Consider the following 21,746-nt stretch of genomic DNA (forward strand, 5'->3'; position numbering starts at 1 on the left):
AACGGAACTCTGTTATGATTGCAGACAGGAGTCTAGCATGGGTGTCCTGAGAGGCTCCACTCATGCAGCTGACTCAGATAGATGAAGGGACCCACAGCCCAACACTGGATGGAGCTTGAGGACTCTTATGGAAGAACAAGAGAAAGGATTACAGTCCCTAACGGAATATGAATGCCACAGGAAGAGCAACAGAGTCAACTACCCTGGATCCTTGGGGCTCTCAGAGAATGAACCACCAACCAAAGAGCACACCCAGACTGGATCTAGGCCTCCCAGCACATGTGTAACAGATGCGCAACTTGGTCTTCATGTGGGTCCTGAACAACTGCAACAGGGACTATCGCAAGAGCAGTTGCCTGTTAATGGGATATGTTCTTCTAGCGGGGCTGCCTTCTCTTTCCTCAGTTGAAGAGAAAGCTCCTAGCCTTACAGAGACTTGAAGTGCCAGGGTGGAGGGGGCTACCCAGGGGCCCCCACCTACTGTGAAGAGACAGGGAGAGAGAATGGGGGAAGGACTGTGGGAGGGAGTGATCAGGAGGGGGGCAATGAGCAGGATGTAAAGTGAATAAGTGAGAATAAGTAAATAAATAAATAACTAAATAAATAAGCAAGCAAACAAGAAGCTGCTTCTCTATAATGAAAGGTAAAAATGATTTGAGGCAAAGGAATAGTCCTGTTTCTTTCCCCATAATAGTATTTAAAAGAGTAAAGCCTAAAAACAAAAAAAAAGCCTAAGCTATTTGAACTCAATTTGTGGTTTTAAGAATTTTCACTAAATTTCAGTGAATTTATCAGGAATCACAAGCTTCATAGTATTAAGAAATTACTGGTAAATGCATTACCAAAAATGTAACTTTATATATGTTTATAATAATGTGTACTAAATTAATAAAAATACTGACATGCAAGTTTTTCGTGTGGGCAATCGAAAGTCCAGAGAGACACAGACATACATGATGATCAAATGTGAACTGAGGCCATGAAGTAATCTGTGCTGGAGGCACACACTACACTTCAAAGTTCAGTGTCACTGAGCTATGTGCATAGCTGCTTCTCAGGATGGAAACAATATAAAACTGGCTCCTCACCTCGCTCCTCTAACATAAAGTGGAATACTACTGTAAATGCCTCAGATGCTCTTCTATTGGGCACAGCAGGTGAGAACGCCTAGGGACATTTTGAAGAAATGAGATTTGGAAATAGCAGAAATTAACAGCTATTAAAAAACTACACTATGTAGAACAGTCTGGATTTAATACCAGCCAAGAAGATAATAATACCAACATAAACTTTATATGATCAGAATGGTAAGATAAATCAGTATGAATAGATGTGATTATTCTGAAAATATTGATGGATAATAAGTAATAAACAGAAAAGTACAAATATGTTGTATTAAGTTCATCTGGCAGAATATTTCAGAGGCACTAAAGAACAAATGAGGGTTCAAGTACTGAATTCCATTGCCTTGCAGAACTTTAAAGTAGCATAAATATTTGTTAAATCTTTTGTTGACCAAAGATGTTCAAAATTTAAACATAATGAAAACAATTGCATAGGGAAATTTAATAATAAAAAATACTCACAAATAAGGTACAAGATAATAAATATAAGAAATATAAGAAAACTACTATTAGGAAAATCTAATGCATATGCAGTTACAAACCAGCAAACAGAAAATCAAAACAAAAAGACCCTAGGGGGGTAAACAAACACAGGCCACAAACAGATAATAAAAACATAGACAGCAATAGACTATGAGGAAAAGAATTCTCATACTAGTGAGCTAAGACTCACTAATCCCAGATCAGAATGTTCCCTTAACTCTGGCTGCCTCAAGTAAGAAGAAAACACATACTCAGATTGCTGCCAGAGTGAATTGCTAAATATTCTGCAACAGCAATCTTGCAAATCAGGCAGACAGAGATAAAACGACTAACAAGTAGATGAAAACCGCCACAAAGTGTTCAAAGAGAAAAATGACCATCTCCGAGGAGCAACGTGAGGCTGGTCAGGAAGGTACGTGAGTAGACCTTCGGGGGTTCCTCATAGTATAAGGTATCTCAAAGAGTGAACGATCAGTCTTGAGTTTGAATGTGCTGCCAAATGGTTTCAGATCCAATGCTACTAGAAAAATACAGCTCAATGATATAGAAATCATAATTTTCAAGCCAACTACTACAAACCCATAAAACCCTGCTTTCTGGCTGTTCTTGCTCAGGCAAGTTCCTGCAGGTCAGCACACTGTCATACTGTGACACCAGAGCCTACTGTGTGCTAACAGTCCTACATATTGCTTCCTACCACACAGTTGGAAGGACCTCTCACTCTGAGAATGCATTAAAGAGAGAGTAGCCATAAATTTGATTGTATAACGCCAACCTTGAAAATAATTTTTATCTGTTTTCTCCTCAATTAAAATAGACAATGTAGGCTATGGCCATACATCCTCAACATGCCTGACTCCAAAGCATAGACATGCAAGCAACACTGAATGACTCAGCATGTTGCATTTATATATTTATTCATTTGTGTGTTTATGTAACTACAATGGTTAAAAACAAGGCCCGAAATCCAGGGAGAAGGAGAATAGGGAAAGGGAAAATGATGTAATTATATTTTAATTATTTTTAAATAAAAAGGACATAATTGCAACAAAAATGAACAGGCCTTTTAGTGTTGGTTTAGTAATTCTGAAGTCCATTTGGAACAGAAATGCTTATTAGTCTTGATATTTGGTAAAAAGAACAAGACAGGTTAATCTAAACCTACTAGGTACCAACTCAACTGTGAAGCAGTATGAACTAACATACTGTGATTCTATCAACAATAACAGTACAATTATGGATAATAAAAACCAATGAAGTTTATTGAGCATTGCCATGGCCAAGGGATAGTATAAACAATCACTACTGATTTTATCTTTTAAAAATCCTATGAGGTAGATTTTTTTTTTTTTTATTCCATATAACTAAACATGATTAGAGACACTGAATCACATATCTAGGCACTGGTCTGGGAAAAACAAAAGCACATCAGTAGGGGGAAAGTTATCTCTAAGCCCACAAATTGAATGTTAAAGGGAATATTTTCAAGTTCCTGGAAATGGACTGGTTACTTAATAAGTGGCAATAGGCAAGACACAAATTATGATATATTTAGATCCTATTTAATAGCAAATACCACTAATAGGTGGATAAGTAGATTAGAAAAATCCATAGTATTATATAAAATAATGAGAGATAAAATTTGAGTAGATGTGTCAGGTGTTATGTGCCTGTACACAAGCACGAGGTTCTGGTTTAGGTCCCTCCCACCCACAGAAAGGGCCAAGCATGGCAATGGGCCTTGGCCAAGCATGGCAATGGGCCTTTCTATGTGCATTTCACAGTCTGGGGAAGACTGAGAAAGGACTCCTGGAACTTCTGGGCTAGCCAAGCAAGCTTAATTACTGGGCTCCAGATTCAGTGTGAAACCCTGTCCCCAACAATAAGGTGGAGAGCAACTGAAGAAGTCAAAAGAGGATCTAACTTCGGCCCTCTAACCCCACACACAAATGCACTGGAACGCACACAGATGGGAGCACACAAGTACAAAAGTCACAAGCATTTTGGCTATACAATGAGTTCGATGTAATTCTGGGACACTTGAGACGTTGACTCAACAAGAGAACACTAATTACAGTGCTTGGAAGTACTGTCTTTATATCAAGACCAAGACAAAAATGTCAGAATTAATGAAAAAAAAAAAAAAGTCTTGTTAAGAAACAACACACAAAGAGGGAATATCTCTCATATTCAAAGAAAACCATTTCCATAACAATAACAAAAATGAGAGTACCCAGAGGAATGCACAAGGGAAATACAGACAAACTTTTATAAATGTCAGAGAAAAACTAAAAGTGAAAACTGATCATCTTCCTCACTTATAAGCTATTGAAAATTGGAATGCTGGTCATATCTAAGTCAGTGTGACCCTCAGAAAATAGACAGTGATGAAGGCTTGCTACCAGAGATAATCCATTCTGTTTTCACCTGTAAATCCGAACTGTGATCCTTTGCAGAAATAAATATCAATTTTCCTCACCTCATAATACAGGAATTGCTTTTTTGTGAAAAGGGGACTTTCAATGTGCCTTCGCATATGCCATTCCTTGGCTGTAGAGTGCCTTTTCTTCATTTTTGTCTAGAAACCTCTTACTCAGGTTACAACACTCAGCTCAAATATTGCCTTCGCCATATTTGAATTAAGGCTCTCCTTAATTCATTTTTATAACCTGCAGAGTAATTGCAAGGGACTTACAGTGGTTTAAATTCTGAAATAAATTCTGAAATAAAGACAGACAGAAGGGAAACAGATGACGGAGAACACACCCTGCATGTGAAGCAGTAAACAGGAAAAGCTGAGGGCATCAGGCACAGCAGCTGACGGCAGGAAGGGGCAGTTGCTGGGTACATCTATGGGTACATACTGATTCCAGTGCCTCAGAAGAGCGATTAACAATAAAGCAGTACACTTATTCATAGTACTTACTCCTAAGGACAAGCTGTTTATTTATGTTCTTTTTTCTTACAGGAAAGGTTTTTAAAGAATTCTTTCCAAGACAGGCATGAAAATCCAATGGCTTCTCATAAAACTGCCTGCACTGTTCCTGAATCCTTAAAACCTAGGCTCTAAACAGCCCTGAAGCAGTTCTTCTTGCAGCCACTATAGGAGATTCCCAACACTGGGAATGAGGATGCTATTGAGTTTGGTTTAGTTTTCTGAGATGAAGCTCCACTTTGTAGCCCAGGGTGACCTGGGACTCACTCCATACCTTAGTGAGTTCCTGACCTCACTCATGAGGCTCCTCCTGTCTCAGTTCTCCCAAGCACTGGGATTACAGGTTTGAGCTGCTTCAACCCACCTAAATAAATGAATTTGCATGTTTTCAGTGGCCGTAATTGGAACTGCTGTAAGGTACAATTTCTGTCTACTTTTTCTCCTTAATCTCAGTCTGTGTCATTCTTTTAAACAGAGATTAAGAAGTTGGTGCTGCTATTTCCGTGAATGTTTCAAAATAATTTTTAATAATTCATAACATTCCTCTAAATTTCCTCCTAAAACAAGATTGGATTATATCTAGAATATTTTGTCTCATCTACTATTCATTCAGAGTAATTTATGCATTTATCATTTATTCATCTAACAAGTGCTCTGAAAGTGTTGAATGAATAAATGATAAATTAATTACTTAGAATGATCTTGACCACAGTCCCAACATTGTACCTCCCTCTCTAGGTTTATCTTACATATATGCTGCTTTGCACACTTTGTAGTTTGGGGGCCAAACTCTAGGTCCCACATGGTCAAGGCCAGCAAATGCTCTAGCACCAAGCAGTCCTGACCCGGCCCTGTATTCAGGAACTTGCTAAGTGAGTAATTACAGAAATGATGAATGTTAAGTTCTTACGGTAGTAGCGACTACCCTGCTATATATGGATCTCTTAAAATGCACTACACACCTTTATTTCTATCCACTTTTCACTGTGCCCCACTAACAACTGTTTTATTTTCTCTTTGAGACTTGAATTTTACATTTGTTTTGGACTTCACATACAAGTGAAACCAGACTGTACTTTTTCATATATCATAATATGGTTGGTGCATAAATGGCAGAACTTCCTTTCAGTGATGTGTGGACAAAATAACAAGTAAAGATCCTTAAATAAACAGATTAAGCATCAAATAGAGAGAAAGGAGACACTGCCATGTGAGAAAAGTATGCTGTGTGTGACAGGAGGGAGCCCAGTACAGAGAGAACCTCGGCCAGCACCAAGCCTGCTGCACTCCAGGCCTGCTGCCGTCCTGTCATGCAGCTTCCTTCCGGCCTTCTGGCTTCTTTACCAGGCACTAGCTTCTCTGCCGAAGTCCCACTTAGCTCTGAAACTCTGATTCATGTCTTTAAATAGCCGGTATTTTCCTGTCCCAAAGATAAGCAAACTCATACTGTTTTCATTACTCAGGGTTCAGTCCCTGTTTTAGTCTAGGCCCAAGAACAAATAATGAGATCATGTCAATACTGAAATGTTGTTTTATTTTCTTGCTGTGTAGTCCAGGCCTGGCTGTCCTAGTACTCACTATGTAATCCATGTCAGCCTCATTGCAACAATCCTCCTGCCTCAGCAGGTCAAGTGCTAGACTAAAATACTTAAACTTGTGAGCCAAAGTAAACCTTTTGTCTTTTTAAGCTAATTACCTCTGGCATTTTATTATGGTAACAGCAGATGAGTTTGTGGGCACAGAGGGATGTATGTGTCATGGTTTGAGTATAAGATGGCTGCAAATGTTCATTTGCTGGGTTTTTGTTCTCTAACGAGTGAGCTATTGACATGACTCGATGGGGTAAGTATAACATCATCCGTGAATTAAACTGCTGGCAGATTCAGAGATGAACATGCAATTGGAATGGGGCCTGGCTGGAGGAATCATGTCACTGTTTGTCTTTGAAGGGAATATCTTGTCCCTTGCCATCTTCCTGTCTCTCTGTACCTCCTGCCTACCATAAGGTAATACACTGTTCCATTCCCCTCCCCACCATGGTGTCTTAGCCTTGCCTCAAGACCACAGCAGTGGAGTCTGACAACCGTGGTCTGAAACCTTTCATGCTGTGAGCCCTAAGCCCGTTGCCCCACTCTGAGTGGGTTTGCCTCGGCTGACACAGCGTTACTAAGACTCTAATGTCTGTGTTCTATTAGGAATTACTTCAGCTACTTCTGAAGAGCCTGGAGAAGTCAGGGAAAAGAGCAGAAGGTGGGGAGTGCAGGTCTGTGTCTCTCTTACTTCCCTTACTTCTGAGCCTCCAGACCGACTTCTGTCCTTTGACTTCCTGCATGAGGCATTCTGGACAGCTGTCCAGCCTAAGCTACACAGCTACAGCTACAGCATCATCCCATGAGTTAGTCATCAGATCCACGCCAACAAACTGAATGCCTTACCGCCCGAGCTGAGTCCCCAAAGTCGATTTTCAACCGCCCCATGGCTCTAATGATGGCAATGATGGACTGGATGGTGTTGCTGTAGACCACTGCCTTGTACTGCTTACACTCTTCTTCTGAATAGCCGGCTTCATGGATAATTCTACAGAGAGCAACGGGAAATAAGAACGCTTCCTAATAGGCGTCACTTAGAGCCAGAAAAACATATTTAATGTGTTCCATTTACTTACTTCATTTGTTTCACAATTGTACTCTTTCCAGATTCACCAGCACCTAGAAAATAAAATACAGATTTTCTAATTCAGTATCAGCACTTAAGTATCTCTAGCTCCCAAAGCACACATGTATTCACATGTTCGCCTCTAGCATGTTTACGCATGTGCGTGTGCACCCACCACATTCTATGCCACTTAAAAGTGACTCTTGTATTAAAATAAGACCCAGAGCAGCAGCTCCATAGGATTAACAAGTACACAGACCTAAGGTACAGAACATATATCACCACAGGAAGTGGTCTCAGAACCAAATTCCTTCCTTTCCCTCCCGACATCTTCCTTCCTGTTCTTTCTTGTGGTGCTGGGGATCAAACTCTGGGCCTCACATGCTGAAGGCAAGTAAATGCTCTAGCACTAAACAATACCCTCCCAGCCCTGGATTCAGGATTTTCCTAAGTGAGTTGATTTTAAACATTCTTACTACAGGAAGGAAAATGTGTAATTACATGAAATGGTGAATGTTAACTTTTTCATGACAGTAGTAATCACTTTACTACATACGGATCTCTTAACAATATTTTGTACATCTTAAAACATAGTAAAACAATAAAACTTAAGATGAACTTTGTTACCAACCATAAGAATTCTCATATTCAATGCTATTTTTCTACTATTTCATTAAACTCAGCTGAGGAAAAAAAATGTTCCTGTTATTGGACAGTCTGTAAAGCATTTTTAAAAACTCCATTCTTTGACTGGACATGGTAGTTCACAGCTCTAACCCCAGCACTTCTGAGGCGGAGGAAAGATCCTGACACAATCTTAAAGAGACCATGTGCTAGTGAGTTTCAAGGCAGTGAGTAAGACTTAAAACACCAAAAACATGAAAATAAAAAGGACTCAATCTCCTACTGCAAATTGCAGTATTGGAAATTGTTTCATTCATGATTTTGTTCCACACTGGTAGACATTTTAAGTGCTCGGTAAACATCTTAATATTAACTTTTGGCTCCTTTAAAGTAGGACAGTTATATCAAGAAGCTACTTGAGGGACTGGAGAGAAATAATTAAAAGCATTTGCTAAGTTTACAGAGGACCCAGGTTTTGTTTCCAGAACCCATACTGGACAGCTCACAATCACCTACATTCCTAGTTCCATGGGATCCAATGCCCTCTTCTGACCTCTGAAGGCACCAGGCATGCATATGGTACCTATTCATACACGCAAGCAAAAGACTGATGCATATAAAAATATTTAAAAATTAAAATCCAGGAAGCTGGAGAGATGGCTCAGGAGTTAAGAGTACCTGCATGTTTGATTCTCATTACATACATAATAGATCATAACCCTCCTAGCTCCAGTACCAAAAGATTTGATGCCCTCTTCTGACACCCACAGGTACCAAGCATACACATAGTACACATACATACAGGCAAAACATTCATACCCCTAAAATAAATAAATCTAGAATAGGGAGGAAGAGGGGGGGAAGGAAAAGGAAAGAGATGAGGAGGAAGGAGATAGAGAAGGAGAAGAGAAAGAAGAGGGATGAAGTAGGAGGAGATGAGGGAGAAGGAGGGAGGGGCTTCCCTGCTCATGGTAGCCACAGCCTCCAGGGTATGTAGAGATGGCTCAGTATTAAGAGCAGGGGTTGATCTTGCCGAAGACCCTGTTTCCTAGCTCCCACATGGTGGCTTACAACCACCCATAGCTCCAGCTCCATGGGATCTGGGATGGCCTTGGGACTTCTGTGGATATCAGGCACATACATGATAAATTTACAGACATGCAGACAAAACACTCATATTCATAAAACAAAAAATTTAAATACAGAAATAAATTTAAAGGAGCTACATGAAGAAAATTTAAAGAATAGGTGTTAATAGCAAGGCCTCTGTATCTCATGCCAAAATGACTTGCTGACCCTGAGACTGCCACAATGCATCAGATGCGGCAGTCTGCCTTCCCTTCACAGACATCCCAAACCCAGGAACCATTCTCCAAACTGCCCCATGTCTGCTATCTACAGAAGGTGTCCGCATGAGCTGGAGCCTAGCTTTATGCCATACTATGCTATTAATATTCCTAAGGAAATGGCAGGCCCTCTAATTCTCAATCCATTTAGCAGTGGCTGCTCCCATGGCACATTAGACCAATCAAGATTTCTAAATTTCTGACTGTTGAGAACAGTTGATCAGAGAACACAGGGATATCTGACAACTCCACCGCTTTGTGCTCTCTCTGACATGACCACATACTGGGAAGAACTTTTATTCCTATTTGGGAAAGAGCCTGGGTCGTGTATTTTGTGAGCCTCGTTCTAGTTCTCCTGTTGGGGTGTTCCCAGGGTGCTTTGTGCTCAGCATCACTGAAGAACAAAATCACAAGAACTCCTAGGGCTGATCAAATCACATTCCTTCAAACCCTATATCCGTTGCCCTTCCCTCCCCAAAAATATTGTTCTGCTTCTTCTTGCCACCCAAGATTTTCTATTAACCACCAAACTCCAAACTCATCTCCTCTGGCAGGTCTCCCAGTGTTCCACACTTGACACTTGCTGCCTTCCCTGTGTCTGACTCTCCTGGAGCTCTCAGCAGCTGTCATCACAGACAACCAACCACAAGGCAGAAAAGCTGTTGAATTTATTTACTATTTTAGAACAGATGCTAAATTTCATCATTGCCTTTGTCTTTCTCTCATGACACCACAGAAGAAAAGAAGACACGGAAATAGGACACACACACACACACACACACACAGAGAGAGACACACACACACACAAACACACACATACGAGGCATCTGAATACAAGTTGTAGTTAAATGGTTTATTTGAAACATCTCAGGAGAAAACTGCCTAAGATTTACTAGGTGTTTGATATTCAAGCAAATTTCACAAGATACCCTCACATTAAATAGAAAAGTGGCATTGGATAAACAATAGGGGTACTCTTTCTTTACAGACAGCCTTTGAATCTTTCATGGCATCTGCCCATAGAAAACAATTCCAAGAAAAACAACCCATCATTTATTATCAACAACAGTGGCATGCCTCTATGGAAGGCACAATGGCAGGCATTATGGTCGACACATTTCTCTAACCCAGGGGTGGGTCCCCCTAGAACACAGTCCTCGGAGGGCGGTCTGTTAAAGGCCCCTGCATTTCTGGAATACTGCAAGTACAGAGAGTACCTGCCATGCTATGGTAGAACATGCTGGAATCTAGGCTCCAGACACAGGGGGTTACTCCACAGTCACAAAGACCTTTGATGAGTAGCTTTCCTGGTCTTCATTGTCTGTAAAACAATCCAAAGGCCACAGAAAGCTTCATGTGATGGAAGCCTGTGGGGTTTGAGAACCCCGGAAAAGAAAAAAGTCAGGAGGATTGAATGAGACTATTCTCAGGCAACCAGGCATATACAGATTAGAACCTTCAAACCTTAAGTGGAAGAAAACTTCAATGTTAAGATTATCTATCTTTAAATTCTAATTGACTTTTTAATCTCTTAAAATAATTAGTAACGTGAGGTGCCTGGCTTACTTTGCAAGGAATATCCTACAGCTCCTGATTCCAAAAACATCTTATCATTTATGTAGGTTGAAAGGTGTACCAACTGGTGCCTCTCTTTTTCACTAGTGATTATCTCTCTGCACAACAGCTACCTAGAGGCAAAAACCCTGAAAAAGAAACGTTCAAAACTCAGCAATTAATTCTTTTTCTTTGTTTTGAAATAGGGTTTCTGTGTAGCCTTAGCTGTCCTGGAACTTGATCTGTAGACCAAGCTGACTTTGAACTCAGAGATTCCCCGAGATGGCCCCTCTGCAGCCATTGGTTAAAGTCAACAGAGATTCCTGAGCGCTTTGGATTTGTATCCTGCTAGTCCCAGAAAGAGATAGGTGTAATGTGCTGTGTTTATGTAGTGGGTAATTTTTTTAACACCATACGGTTTTATAAAGGCATAGAATTTTGCCTTTATATTTCTAATGAAACAATTCTGTAGAGGCTTGTTCTAGAGTTTGCATGGGTTTATGCATGAGTGTCATCTGTTATGGTCACCTGCACCCTCTACCTACTGCTTTTTAAAACTGTTTCATGAGAAGGATCTAGAAGGTCCACGATTCACTTTTCTCTCCTTGCCACAAGTAGACAGTGGATGATTCTTTGCTTTTCAGCTAGGCTGTTAAACAAAACTTAGTTACACTCCCACCCCTTAACCCCCAAACTGTGATCACATGCCTGTTTTTGTAGCTTAACCAGGGCAATACTATACATTCCAGATGTTCGCTGAGTGAGGTCTTTTCTGGTTGCTCATGTGTGTTAGTGTATTCAGTTGACTTTATGAAGAGCATTAAAATCCCAAATCATCTAAAAAAAAAAAAAACAAGAAAGAAAGAAAAAGGAAAAAAGAATATTACTTCCCTCCTGTTGTAGGTTTCAGCATTGCAAATACTGATATTGTTTCCTTACAGCGCCAAGGGAATGGGTTAAAGGTGGTTCTGGTGTGAGAGACCAGGAGGAAGCAGTATTACTCAAAATCAAAGAACCACCACACAGAAACCTGTCAAGAGACTGCAGGAATGGGCTGCTTTCCCCAGAAGTATTCCGCCTCCACCGAGCAGCTTGGACTTTTCTCTTAAATCTAGACTGAGATAAGAAAAATCAATTGCTTGACTCTATCAAGTGCAGTTTGAAGGAGAACATGAAATGCCCACAAGTGTGGAAGTGTTTTGGTCATAAGGCCCAGAAGCTCAAGGTGACTCTGGTCTCAGTGAAGTGAGACTTGAGAGGAGAAAGAGGAGGAACAGTGACTCCCAGAGGGCTACAGGAAAACATGTCTGGGCCAAAATGGGTCTGTGAAGCTAAATGTGGGTGGATTGAGGGGAAACCTCCCCTGGGCCTCCTTTGAGGAGGAAATGACTGGCAACACACTGCACTTCACAGAGCTATGCTGAGCCCAGCAGGTGTGTGAAGTGGAGCTTAGCAGAAAATGACTACAGAGACAGATGCTGAAGGAACATCACTGGCAAGGAACGCAGGACAGAGGGACCACCTGGCAGCACCAGGTCCTACCAGTATGGCCACCCACAGGACACAGAGGGACCACCTGGCAGCAGCATGTCCCACCAGCATGGATACTCACAGGACACAGAGAGACCACCTGGCAGTAGCAGGTCCCACCAGCATGGCCACCCACCAGGAGGTTGAAACCCAGGAAGTGCACTGAGGACAGTGAATAGGAAAACCTAAAAATAGGGAGTTTAGGTTGAATAACTGCTTGATCCCAATTCCTTGAACAAAATTATGGGTTTTCAACAGACAATGATGACCTTGTATGTGTTGCCCCTTGTATGTGCTAAAGGGCAAAGTGAGAATGTTACATTTTTAATTCTGGCAAAAATCTAAAACCAAACAGAAACCACCCCTGAGTTCAGACAAGTTGTTTGTGTTGTTTGTTTGGGATGGGATGGGGATGAGCGGGGAGGGGGTAGAGACACAGCTATAGCCCAGGCTGGCCTCCAACTTACTTGTAGCTAAGGATGACCTTACAGTCTGACCCTCAGCTGCCTCCTCTAAAGCTCTGGGAACACAGGTGTGCACCACCAGTCCTAATGTTATATGGTTCTGGGATGGAACCCAGGTGCAGTTCCCACCTTGGAACATGGGGCTTCATGGGAGGGTCAGCTCCATCTGACACCTTAACAGAAAGCCATTTGTCCAAACCCTCTGCTCAACGTCACAAAGCCAACATGTGTTTCTCTGCTGCAAGTTGTAGGCCACGAGCCATCTGATGCTGCTCAGTTGTTAACGTGGGGATCTTGGCAGGTCATCAGTGAATGCCAGGCACTACTACTGAATTCCTGTTTATAACATTTAACAAGTTTTAAATATTTAACTTGAATAAAAGTGAACTAAACTTTAAGTTAAAGTGGACTACAGCTCAACTAGACAGCCCTGCAGAGTCTGTTTCAGAGCTGAGATGAGGAGAGGATGGAGATAAAGGCCTTTTATCTGTTAAGATAAAAGTAAACAAAGGAGGACACAGCTTCAGAGATAAAGGAAGCATCAGGGCTTGCTGCTCCTCTTAAAAGCAAGGAGGGAAAAGTCCCTCCTTCTCCCAGAGAGAATTTATTTTAGAAAAACTATAATTAGAAGGACTTTTCTCTCTTTGAAGCGCGCTCTCTCTCTCTCTCTCTCTCTCTCTCTCTCTCTCTCTCTCTCTCTCTCTCTCTCTCTCTCTCCTGTGTTTGTATATGAAATTTGAATGTAAGAAGAGAAAGGGTACCCCATCCCACTGCTAAGTGTCAGTGCTAAGGCAGCTGCCTAACTTGTCCCTGTCCTAAGGAACAGAATACTGTTTCTCCTCTGGAAGTAGCCTGGTGAGCTAACACAGAATTCGTGCTATTGACAAATGTGAGGAAAGGGTTGTCCAGTCCTTGTGAGGACCCCGTCACCGCTCACCTCAAAGGTACATCTTCAGCTAGGCTACACAGTAAGTCTACTCTCTAATATACACATCGGCTGTGACTGTGATGGTTATTCAACTATGAAAATACGTTCTCTACAATGTAACGAGTGTTTCTGTGCTGGGTGACTTTCTTATTAATTTTAATTCCTCAACGGTAGCAATAATCTATAATCTTTTCTATTTTGCGCTAAGAGCTCCAGATGTATTTGAACTATATTTATAATGTGTCTAATAGTCTAGGCTAGAAGAATAATTTGATAATGACTGTAAACACAAAAACTTAAAACCTCAAAAGAAGCCTCATTCTCCACTTAGTATAAAATTATTCATTAAGGCATTCCTGTCAAAGAAAGGTAGCACATTATCAGAGCCACAAAGAATGAATATAAAAGGAAGTCACCTGCATGCTTGCTACAGTGTCAGTCACCCAGTCAAGATATTCCATGAATCTCACTGTAGACAGGTAAGCAGATCAAGAAAACATGATGAAGATATGCATTCTCATGCCTGCCTGCGCCCGCTTGTGTGTGTGTGTGTGTGTGTGTGTGTGCTTATGTATGCATCTGAAATATGTTGGGAGCAGATCTTAAATATCCTCACCACAAAAAATAATGGTAAGTATACAATGATAGATATTTTAATTAGACTAATTTAAACACAGAGAGATATATAGGAAATATGATATTACACACTGTAAGCATACATCTTCACATTTAAAACACACATGCATATTGTATGTAAAAAGAAAAAAAGAAGCGAAGATGACCCTACAGACACCTTCATCTTGGCGATCCGCCCTCCAGAAGTGTAAATGGATAGTGTGTGCATTTTAAAAACTGAATATGCTTGCTAGAGAAGCACAGACAGACTGGATAAAAGAACTGTGTGCATTACTTGGTACTCATTCCTGGCAACTCTGTCATATCACATAATTCAACAACTGAGCAGGCAGGCCAGATAATGTCACAGATCTCGAGACCCTCAAAATTATCATGAAGAAGAATGGAGGACTGGAGGCTGCAGGTGTGTACCTGTAAATGTCTGCAGTGGTTTTTAATCTAGTGTTTCCTTTTGCACAGCAATAAAAATAGCTTATTCTATTCCATTCTGAGTCACTTTCCTGACTCCACAAGAATCAGACAATATCAGACTCTATCTGAGTTTGTGTTTATGGGTTGTTTTTTTTTTTTTAACAAGTATCAAATACTGTGAACTGTATTTGGTTTAGTGGTCAATCACCTAACCACTGACAACAAATATAGGCTCATGTATTTTCAGCTATACCACCAGTGTATATTACTAGGAGTGAAATTCCTTATGTTTGTAGGCCTCATATCAAACATCAGATAAATATAAATAAATACGTGTGCATCTTAGCAAAATAATCCTAGAATAAATAACCTTACATTTAATAAATAATCCTTGGATATAGGAGTACCTCCTTCCCCAGGATAGTGGTGCAAATCAGGTTCCTCACATTTTCTTGACATTAAACGAAGCTTGAAATATCAAGGGACTAAAAGAATGGCATAAAATTTGGTCCACTGAAACCATTTTGCATGATCAAATGATGGTGAGAATGAGCATAAAAGGTTGAGGCCAAAAGCAGTCCCTAGAAACTGTGAAAATGAAAAGATTCACTTCTCTGTACTTAAGCTCTGGGGGTGGATGCTAAAACAGCTCACCTACAGCCCAGACTCACACTCCCTACACAGTTACAGCTAACCATCAACTCCTGACCTTCCTGCCTTTGCTTTCCATAGACTGGAAAAACAATTGGATGCTTCCACATCTGGCTCTGCAGATGCTTTTTAAGTATGTTCAGCTAATTCATCACCTAGTTTGCGGAACTCTTGAGAATTTAAACCAAGAGTGAGGTTAGCAAGGAAGGAAATCTAACACTTTGTTGTGCCACCAAGGGTAACTCTAACTTGTTTTCCAAACTTGCTATTAAAAGCTAGTCTATATAGTATGTTCCCATCATGTACTGAGCCATGGTTTTACCCTTTTGCAAATTGCTTAATAAAAGATATCTGGATTCTCATAACTTATTTCTGCATTTTATACATTACTTTGCTTGAAAAATACAAAGAAACTCATTTTCACAAAATTGTGTAGTTAGAAAAGGGGAGGGTATTTTAACAGCATTTCAAAATAACTTAGTTGTCTTTGATTCTGTATCGAAATTTTGTAAAGGAAAGTTTCTCCTTTTATTTATCTATTGGTATTCTTTTTACACAAACACAATGTATTTTTAGGTCTTATGTACCCTGATAACATCTTACAGTTTGTTAGTACATAGTTTGAAGCCATCTTTATGAGCTTCTCATAATTTTGAACATTAAAGAATTAAATTAAAATTCTTTGGTTTATCTTGTAATCTTAAGATGATGTTTTTAATAAAGCCTGGATCACTGGTTTATAGAAAATCAGATGCTGACATATTTCATTAAATTTTAAATCCTCTATCATTGTGTATAATCTCATCAGAAATAATGGTGTGGGAAGACCTAAGATTCCAAAGCCAGTGGCAAGTATGTTTCTATCTTGAAAACTGAAATGTTATTGCTCACTCCACAGCTCATTGTTCTCCCTGTAGTAAAAGGCTACGTTCCCAAGTCAGACTAACTATAATTTGTCACCCTTGTAAGTAAAAATGGTTTCCAACAAGAGCGTGGTGAGTCCGTTTCACACATCAACTGTAGCTCTGCTTTTCTTAGAAGACCATTATGCTTTGGGACATAGCAAAGATACTCTCGTGTACTTATTTAGTTACATAGAGTATTAAGGAAGTGTGTGTGTACTTGTAATTTCAGCATTCTTGGGGCAGAGGCAGGACAGTGAGTTCAAAAACAGCCTGGGCTACAGAGCAAGATCCTGAACCAAACAATACCAACCAACACAAAATAGTAATGATATATGCAATTAAAAGTAAATAGTTAGTCGGGCAGTGGTGGTGCATGCCTTTAATCCCAGTACTTGGAAGGCAGAGAAAGGCAGATTTCTGAGTTCGAGGCCAGCCTGGTCTACAGAGTGAGTTCCAGGACAGCCAGGACTATACAGAGAAACACTGCCTCAAAAAAAAAAAAAAAAAAAAAAAAAAGGAAATAGTTAATAAAAAGTGACTCTTGTGTCTTTGACTTTCTCTATTTTAATCAGAATGCGAAATCAGGCTGTGACATATATTGTAACTACTAGTAATAGTTGGGTACCACTGACTTAATTCCCTCTATGGTGCCAGCATTCTGACCCATGTTGCTGTGTTACCATTAGTACGACCCACACCCAGGGTCACTCCAGTGATTTAGTATCTTCTTTGCCTAACTGACTATACTTTCAAAAGAAAGAGAACACATGCTTTTCGCCACTATGACATACCATCCCATCCTGCTGTATTTGGCACAGAGCAACAGTAATTCAACAAATGATAATTCACTGGCCGGGGGAAGAAGAAATGTGCCACGAGATATAAGAAAACAGAGATGTGGTTTGTACGAGGAGGCAAATCCTGTGGAAGAAGAATGAAGAAGTGTCTGGTGATAGCCTGTGCTGGCTGCCCACTAAAAGAGCTTGTCTCTCCAGCCTACCTAGTTGCTGGGTAGTGTCAAAGGGTAGTACAGGAGCTTCCCTTGCAAACTCAAGGCTCTGAATTTTGTCCTAGCAACGCAAACTATAAAGTTCGCAAAGGGCAGTGAGCTGGCTGCTGTGTCACTCATGTTTTCCCCTGCTGTTAAATGCAAGCCAGATCACATTTGTCACCAGAGCTCAAGTCACACACGTGAAAAGCAAATGTGCCCATGGGGTTTCTAACTCTTGTCCTTAAAGGTGAGAGTGCCCATTCACAGTGTGGATTAAGAGAGGAGGAGCCACTAGGTAGCAGGAACCTGGGTCTCTGGATGACTGTAAGGCAGAACGCCTCTAGGTGACACGGTGTCTTCTTTAGGTAAGTTTCTTTGATACAAGAATTTCACTTTCAGGCAGACATTTGTTTTAAAATTGGTCAAATTCTATGTATGTTGAAAGGATAAGTAAAACAACCGTCAAATAGGAAAATATTCCTAATGAATAAAGATCATAACAGACTCTTTGCTAAGTAACAAAATATCAGTTGCTAATAAAAATTGCCAATATTAACAAAATGCAGCGCCAGATAAGGAGTCTGTGGTGGGGTGGGAGCTCAGGGGGCAGAGAAATTGATCAATGGTTAAAGAGTACTGTTTCTTTCTGAGCACCCAAAGGATGGCTCACATTTGTCTGTAACTCCATTTCTCAGAGATCAGATAACCTCTTTTGGCCATAGGCACCAGGCACATTATGTGGTATACATACACAGGTAAACACTCGTACACATAAAATAAACCTTAGAAGAGGAAGCGGCAGAAGAAAATCAGCATCATCCTTCTTGGTGGTATAGATATCACGCACTACCTAGAAATATTAAATGACTCCAAATGATATATTTATTCAATACATATGTGTTGCAAGTACTAATTAGCAAGTTAAGAATATAGCATTACATTCAAAACATAAACAGCAAAATGTCAAGGATTCATTGAGGGAAACCAATGAACAAAAATATTGAAAAGTATTTATAATATATGTATCAGACAATAGGAAACTCATAAAGTAATATAGTGTAATGGTATTTATATCTGAATAATGTGATTTTATTCATCAGACATCTGCAGTTCCACACTTTTTACATTGTACATAAGATTGAATCAAAATTATGTAATTTATTTAGAAAAATTCAATCTCGTTTCTCCCATGTTTAAAATTGAGTAATCATCCGCTTTAAGCTCATTTGCATCTACCCACCTTCCCATCTCAGCACCTATGCACACAAATCTCACACCCACCTTCCCATCTCAGCACCTATGCACACAAATCTCACACTCTAGTTGCAGAAAATTACTTTTATTCTCAAAATCTCACCATCACCCTTGCCTCCACTATTGTTGCCCTGCCTTCATTCCCAATCTGAGCCCTTGATCTAACTGGGTCCAAAACAAATAAATGACGCAGACAGCACTGAGCCTCGGGATGACACAGCACAGAGCCTCGGGCTTCAGTTTTCCCGTTTAGGGCAACCCTCATTTTCAGAAACTATGATAACCAAGTTGACAGCCACTGAGCCGGTACGTGGTGCATCATGGCAGTAGAAGGGACAGCTACATCAAGAATAAACAGTGCAACTGATCGTTGGCAAGAGTTTGAAGACCATTCTTAGAGGGAACTAAGACAGACAGGCTCTGAGCAAGCTTGTTCCACAATACCAGACACCTCAGACACCCACCAAGACCACAGGAGACCCTATATATCACATGTTAGGTGCAGGCTATCCTTGACGAAAACAAAACAAAACCGACAAAAACTCAAGTAAGTTACTTTTTTCTTCCTTCAAACCTACCTTCTGTCCTCCTTACTAGTGACAGGGGTAGGGGACAGTCAACACATACAGAATGTTTTAATGCGACATTGCATTAACTGACTGTTCAAATGACTGGGCTTTACCAAGGCTCTGGTAATTAATTTCAATTTTTAAACATTTTGTTCAGTTTTCTCCTACTTATCAGCAGGTGGTGATCTGATTATAAACTAAATTCATATGATATTTCCTTCTACATGAAAGCTATCATGTAAATCAACTCTTGCAATCCTAGTTGTTAAGATGTAAGTTCAACTTTTGCAGGATACTTAGAAAGAGGCCTGGATGTTATACTTTTGCTATGCCTTCTTCATAATGTGGCTTTCATCTCAATTGTAAGGCAACTCTACCTTTATGTGAGCTTTGCAATGAGTGGAAGGAGCACGAAGAAGAAATAAAACAAATGCCCTTTCCTAACAAAAGCAGAAACCCCAAAGTTCCCATCCTTTACATCTCCATGGCTACAACATGCTGTTCCGACTGCCCTTGGTTTAAACTAAGACTCAAATATATATTCACTAGGCATGTAGAGATGTATCACCAAGCAGCTAAAGACTGCTAGACAACAGGAAGTAACCAAATCTTTGCAACATGCATAACCCCATGCTCCTCCCCCTTGCTTTCCCTCTGTGCTATTGTTACAATGCAGGATACAACGGTTGAAGCAGTATCCTGTATGGGTTCCATCTTGTGGGGTGGGTCTTCAGTCAAATCAGGTATGGGTTGGTTACTCCCACAAGCTTTGTGTCCCCAGGGCACTAGCCTGTCTTGTAGGCAGGACAGCACTGTAGATCAAAGGATTTGTGGCTGGGTTGGTGTTTACATTTCTCCTATGGTAATATGCAGAGTTCCTTCTGTGACACAGACACTAGAATGCAGGGGTAAAGACTCTGGGTCTGATGTTGTTGGTGTTATTGTTTTCCTCTTTTAGTTTATGATTTTGCTTCTGTAATTAAAGTTGAATGCTTTTGAAAAATTAGGAATAAGGAAAGTAGCATTCTTTTTTTTTAAAGCTATGAATTCAATAAGAGTAAGACATTGGTTATGCATGAAGCTTGGCTATGAAGTTCTGAAGGGCTCTTCAAATTGCTTTCTGACATTTAGTTTTTTACTCATGTCAAAAAATAAAGGATCCATCTTGGATTTAGAAAAAGAAGAAATTACTCTATAAGCAATGAATCATACATACAAAATAATGTTCTGCCCCTGTAGAATGTAGGTGGGATCAAGAAAGGTATGTTTACAATTTTGATTTGGATTTTAGAATTTCCCATTAATTGAAATTGGTTTTGGCTATCTAATTCTGATCCCAGAGAGATTTCTCCCAGTATATTAATTCAAAACTTAGTTGCATCCATTTCCTGTTAGAACTATACTAAAATGGGGGATTCTGTACAAATTCCTAACTGTAATCTGCTAAGCACAGTGCGTAAGCATTCCAAACTGGATCCAAAACCTTCTAAACTCACCTCTTTATACACTTCCAACCAATGTAAAGCCACATAAGTCTTCAAAATTACCCAGTCCACAGGGAGGACACCATAGTTCCTTCTATCAGTAACCATACTTGGAAAAGCAACCAAGGGAATAAAGAATAGAATTCCCAGCTCTACTTCCCCAACCAAACTGTAAGGAAAACAACTATGTCCAGAACTATTACAGTGTCTCTGTACTGATTTAGGATTGTGGGCTGTATAGCTACCATCTCATGGGCACACTGGGAGTCACAAAGGAAACAGTACACAGGATAAGACCTGTGTTGCTTCATATAAAGGGGGAAACCAGTGGCAGGAAATACCTCACACTGAGTGGTAAGAAAGAAATTAACAGACAGGAAGCCTTTACTTAAGCTTCTGACACCTGCTATTAATATGAATCAAAAGCATATATAGTAACTCACTGTGAGAATTTAAATTAGCGAAAAACAAGCAGTGACAATAATGGATTCTAAGAACTTAATATAAGTTAAGCTTGCAGACACAAATGTTAAGTAGCATAGAAACATTCACGAAACTACCACATAGTTCTTATACTCTAGCCATAACAAGGCCTCTCTGAACAAGAGCCAAATACAATGGAAATCAATAAAAGATTAGCACTACTGCTCCTTCTCATCATCTTTCTCCCCCAGATGAGAGGGAGTCGAATGACAAATGACAATGTGGCTTTACCTAAGTCCCACATGCCACAGACACAGTGAACACAGTCAATATAAAAGGATAAGCACAAGTTCTGAGTACTTAATCAGAATTTAATGTTTCTCTTTGTGAGGAAATAATGGAGTTTGTGTTTTCTTTCTTTATAAAATTTTTCTTCAGTTTTTTTCTCAGAATGAAGATAAATATTGTATCAAATTAATAAAGATGGGCCACAACACGGTAGAACAGAGTAGGCCATTCACAAAAGACACTCAACATATAAGTTATTTAAAATCTTAATCTGGTGGCTAGGATAAAAAACTCAAGTGGCAGCAGATGTTGTCGCGGTTGTGGAGAAGAGGAACACTCCTTCATTGCTTGAGAGACTGCAAGCTGGTACAACTACTCTGGAAATCAGTTTGGCATTTCCTCAGGAAATTGGACATAGTTCTTCCAGAGGACCTAGCTATACCACTCCTGGGCATATACCCAGAAGATGCTCCAACATGTAATAAGGACAC

General features: G+C 40.1%; 1 protein-coding gene across 1 annotated transcript in view; it reads right to left on the reverse strand.

The window, feature by feature from the left end:
• The window catches only part of LOC116097497 (guanine nucleotide-binding protein G(i) subunit alpha-1), a gene marked incomplete at its 3' end in the record, with an annotated part of 75,726 nt that overhangs the window by 21,377 nt on the left and 32,603 nt on the right, over window positions 1-21,746 (reverse strand). The window contains exons 2-3 of the mRNA XM_031380050.1: window positions 7,208-7,250; window positions 6,978-7,119 (exon numbers count right to left, since the gene is read on the reverse strand). Coding sequence (XP_031235910.1) covers window positions 6,978-7,119; window positions 7,208-7,250 — 185 coding nt within the window. The remainder of the gene's footprint in view (window positions 1-6,977; window positions 7,120-7,207; window positions 7,251-21,746) is intronic.

The sequence above is a fragment of the Mastomys coucha genome, unplaced genomic scaffold, assembly GCF_008632895.1.
Source record: "Mastomys coucha isolate ucsf_1 unplaced genomic scaffold, UCSF_Mcou_1 pScaffold19, whole genome shotgun sequence".
NCBI classification, from domain to species: Eukaryota; Metazoa; Chordata; class Mammalia; order Rodentia; family Muridae; genus Mastomys; species Mastomys coucha.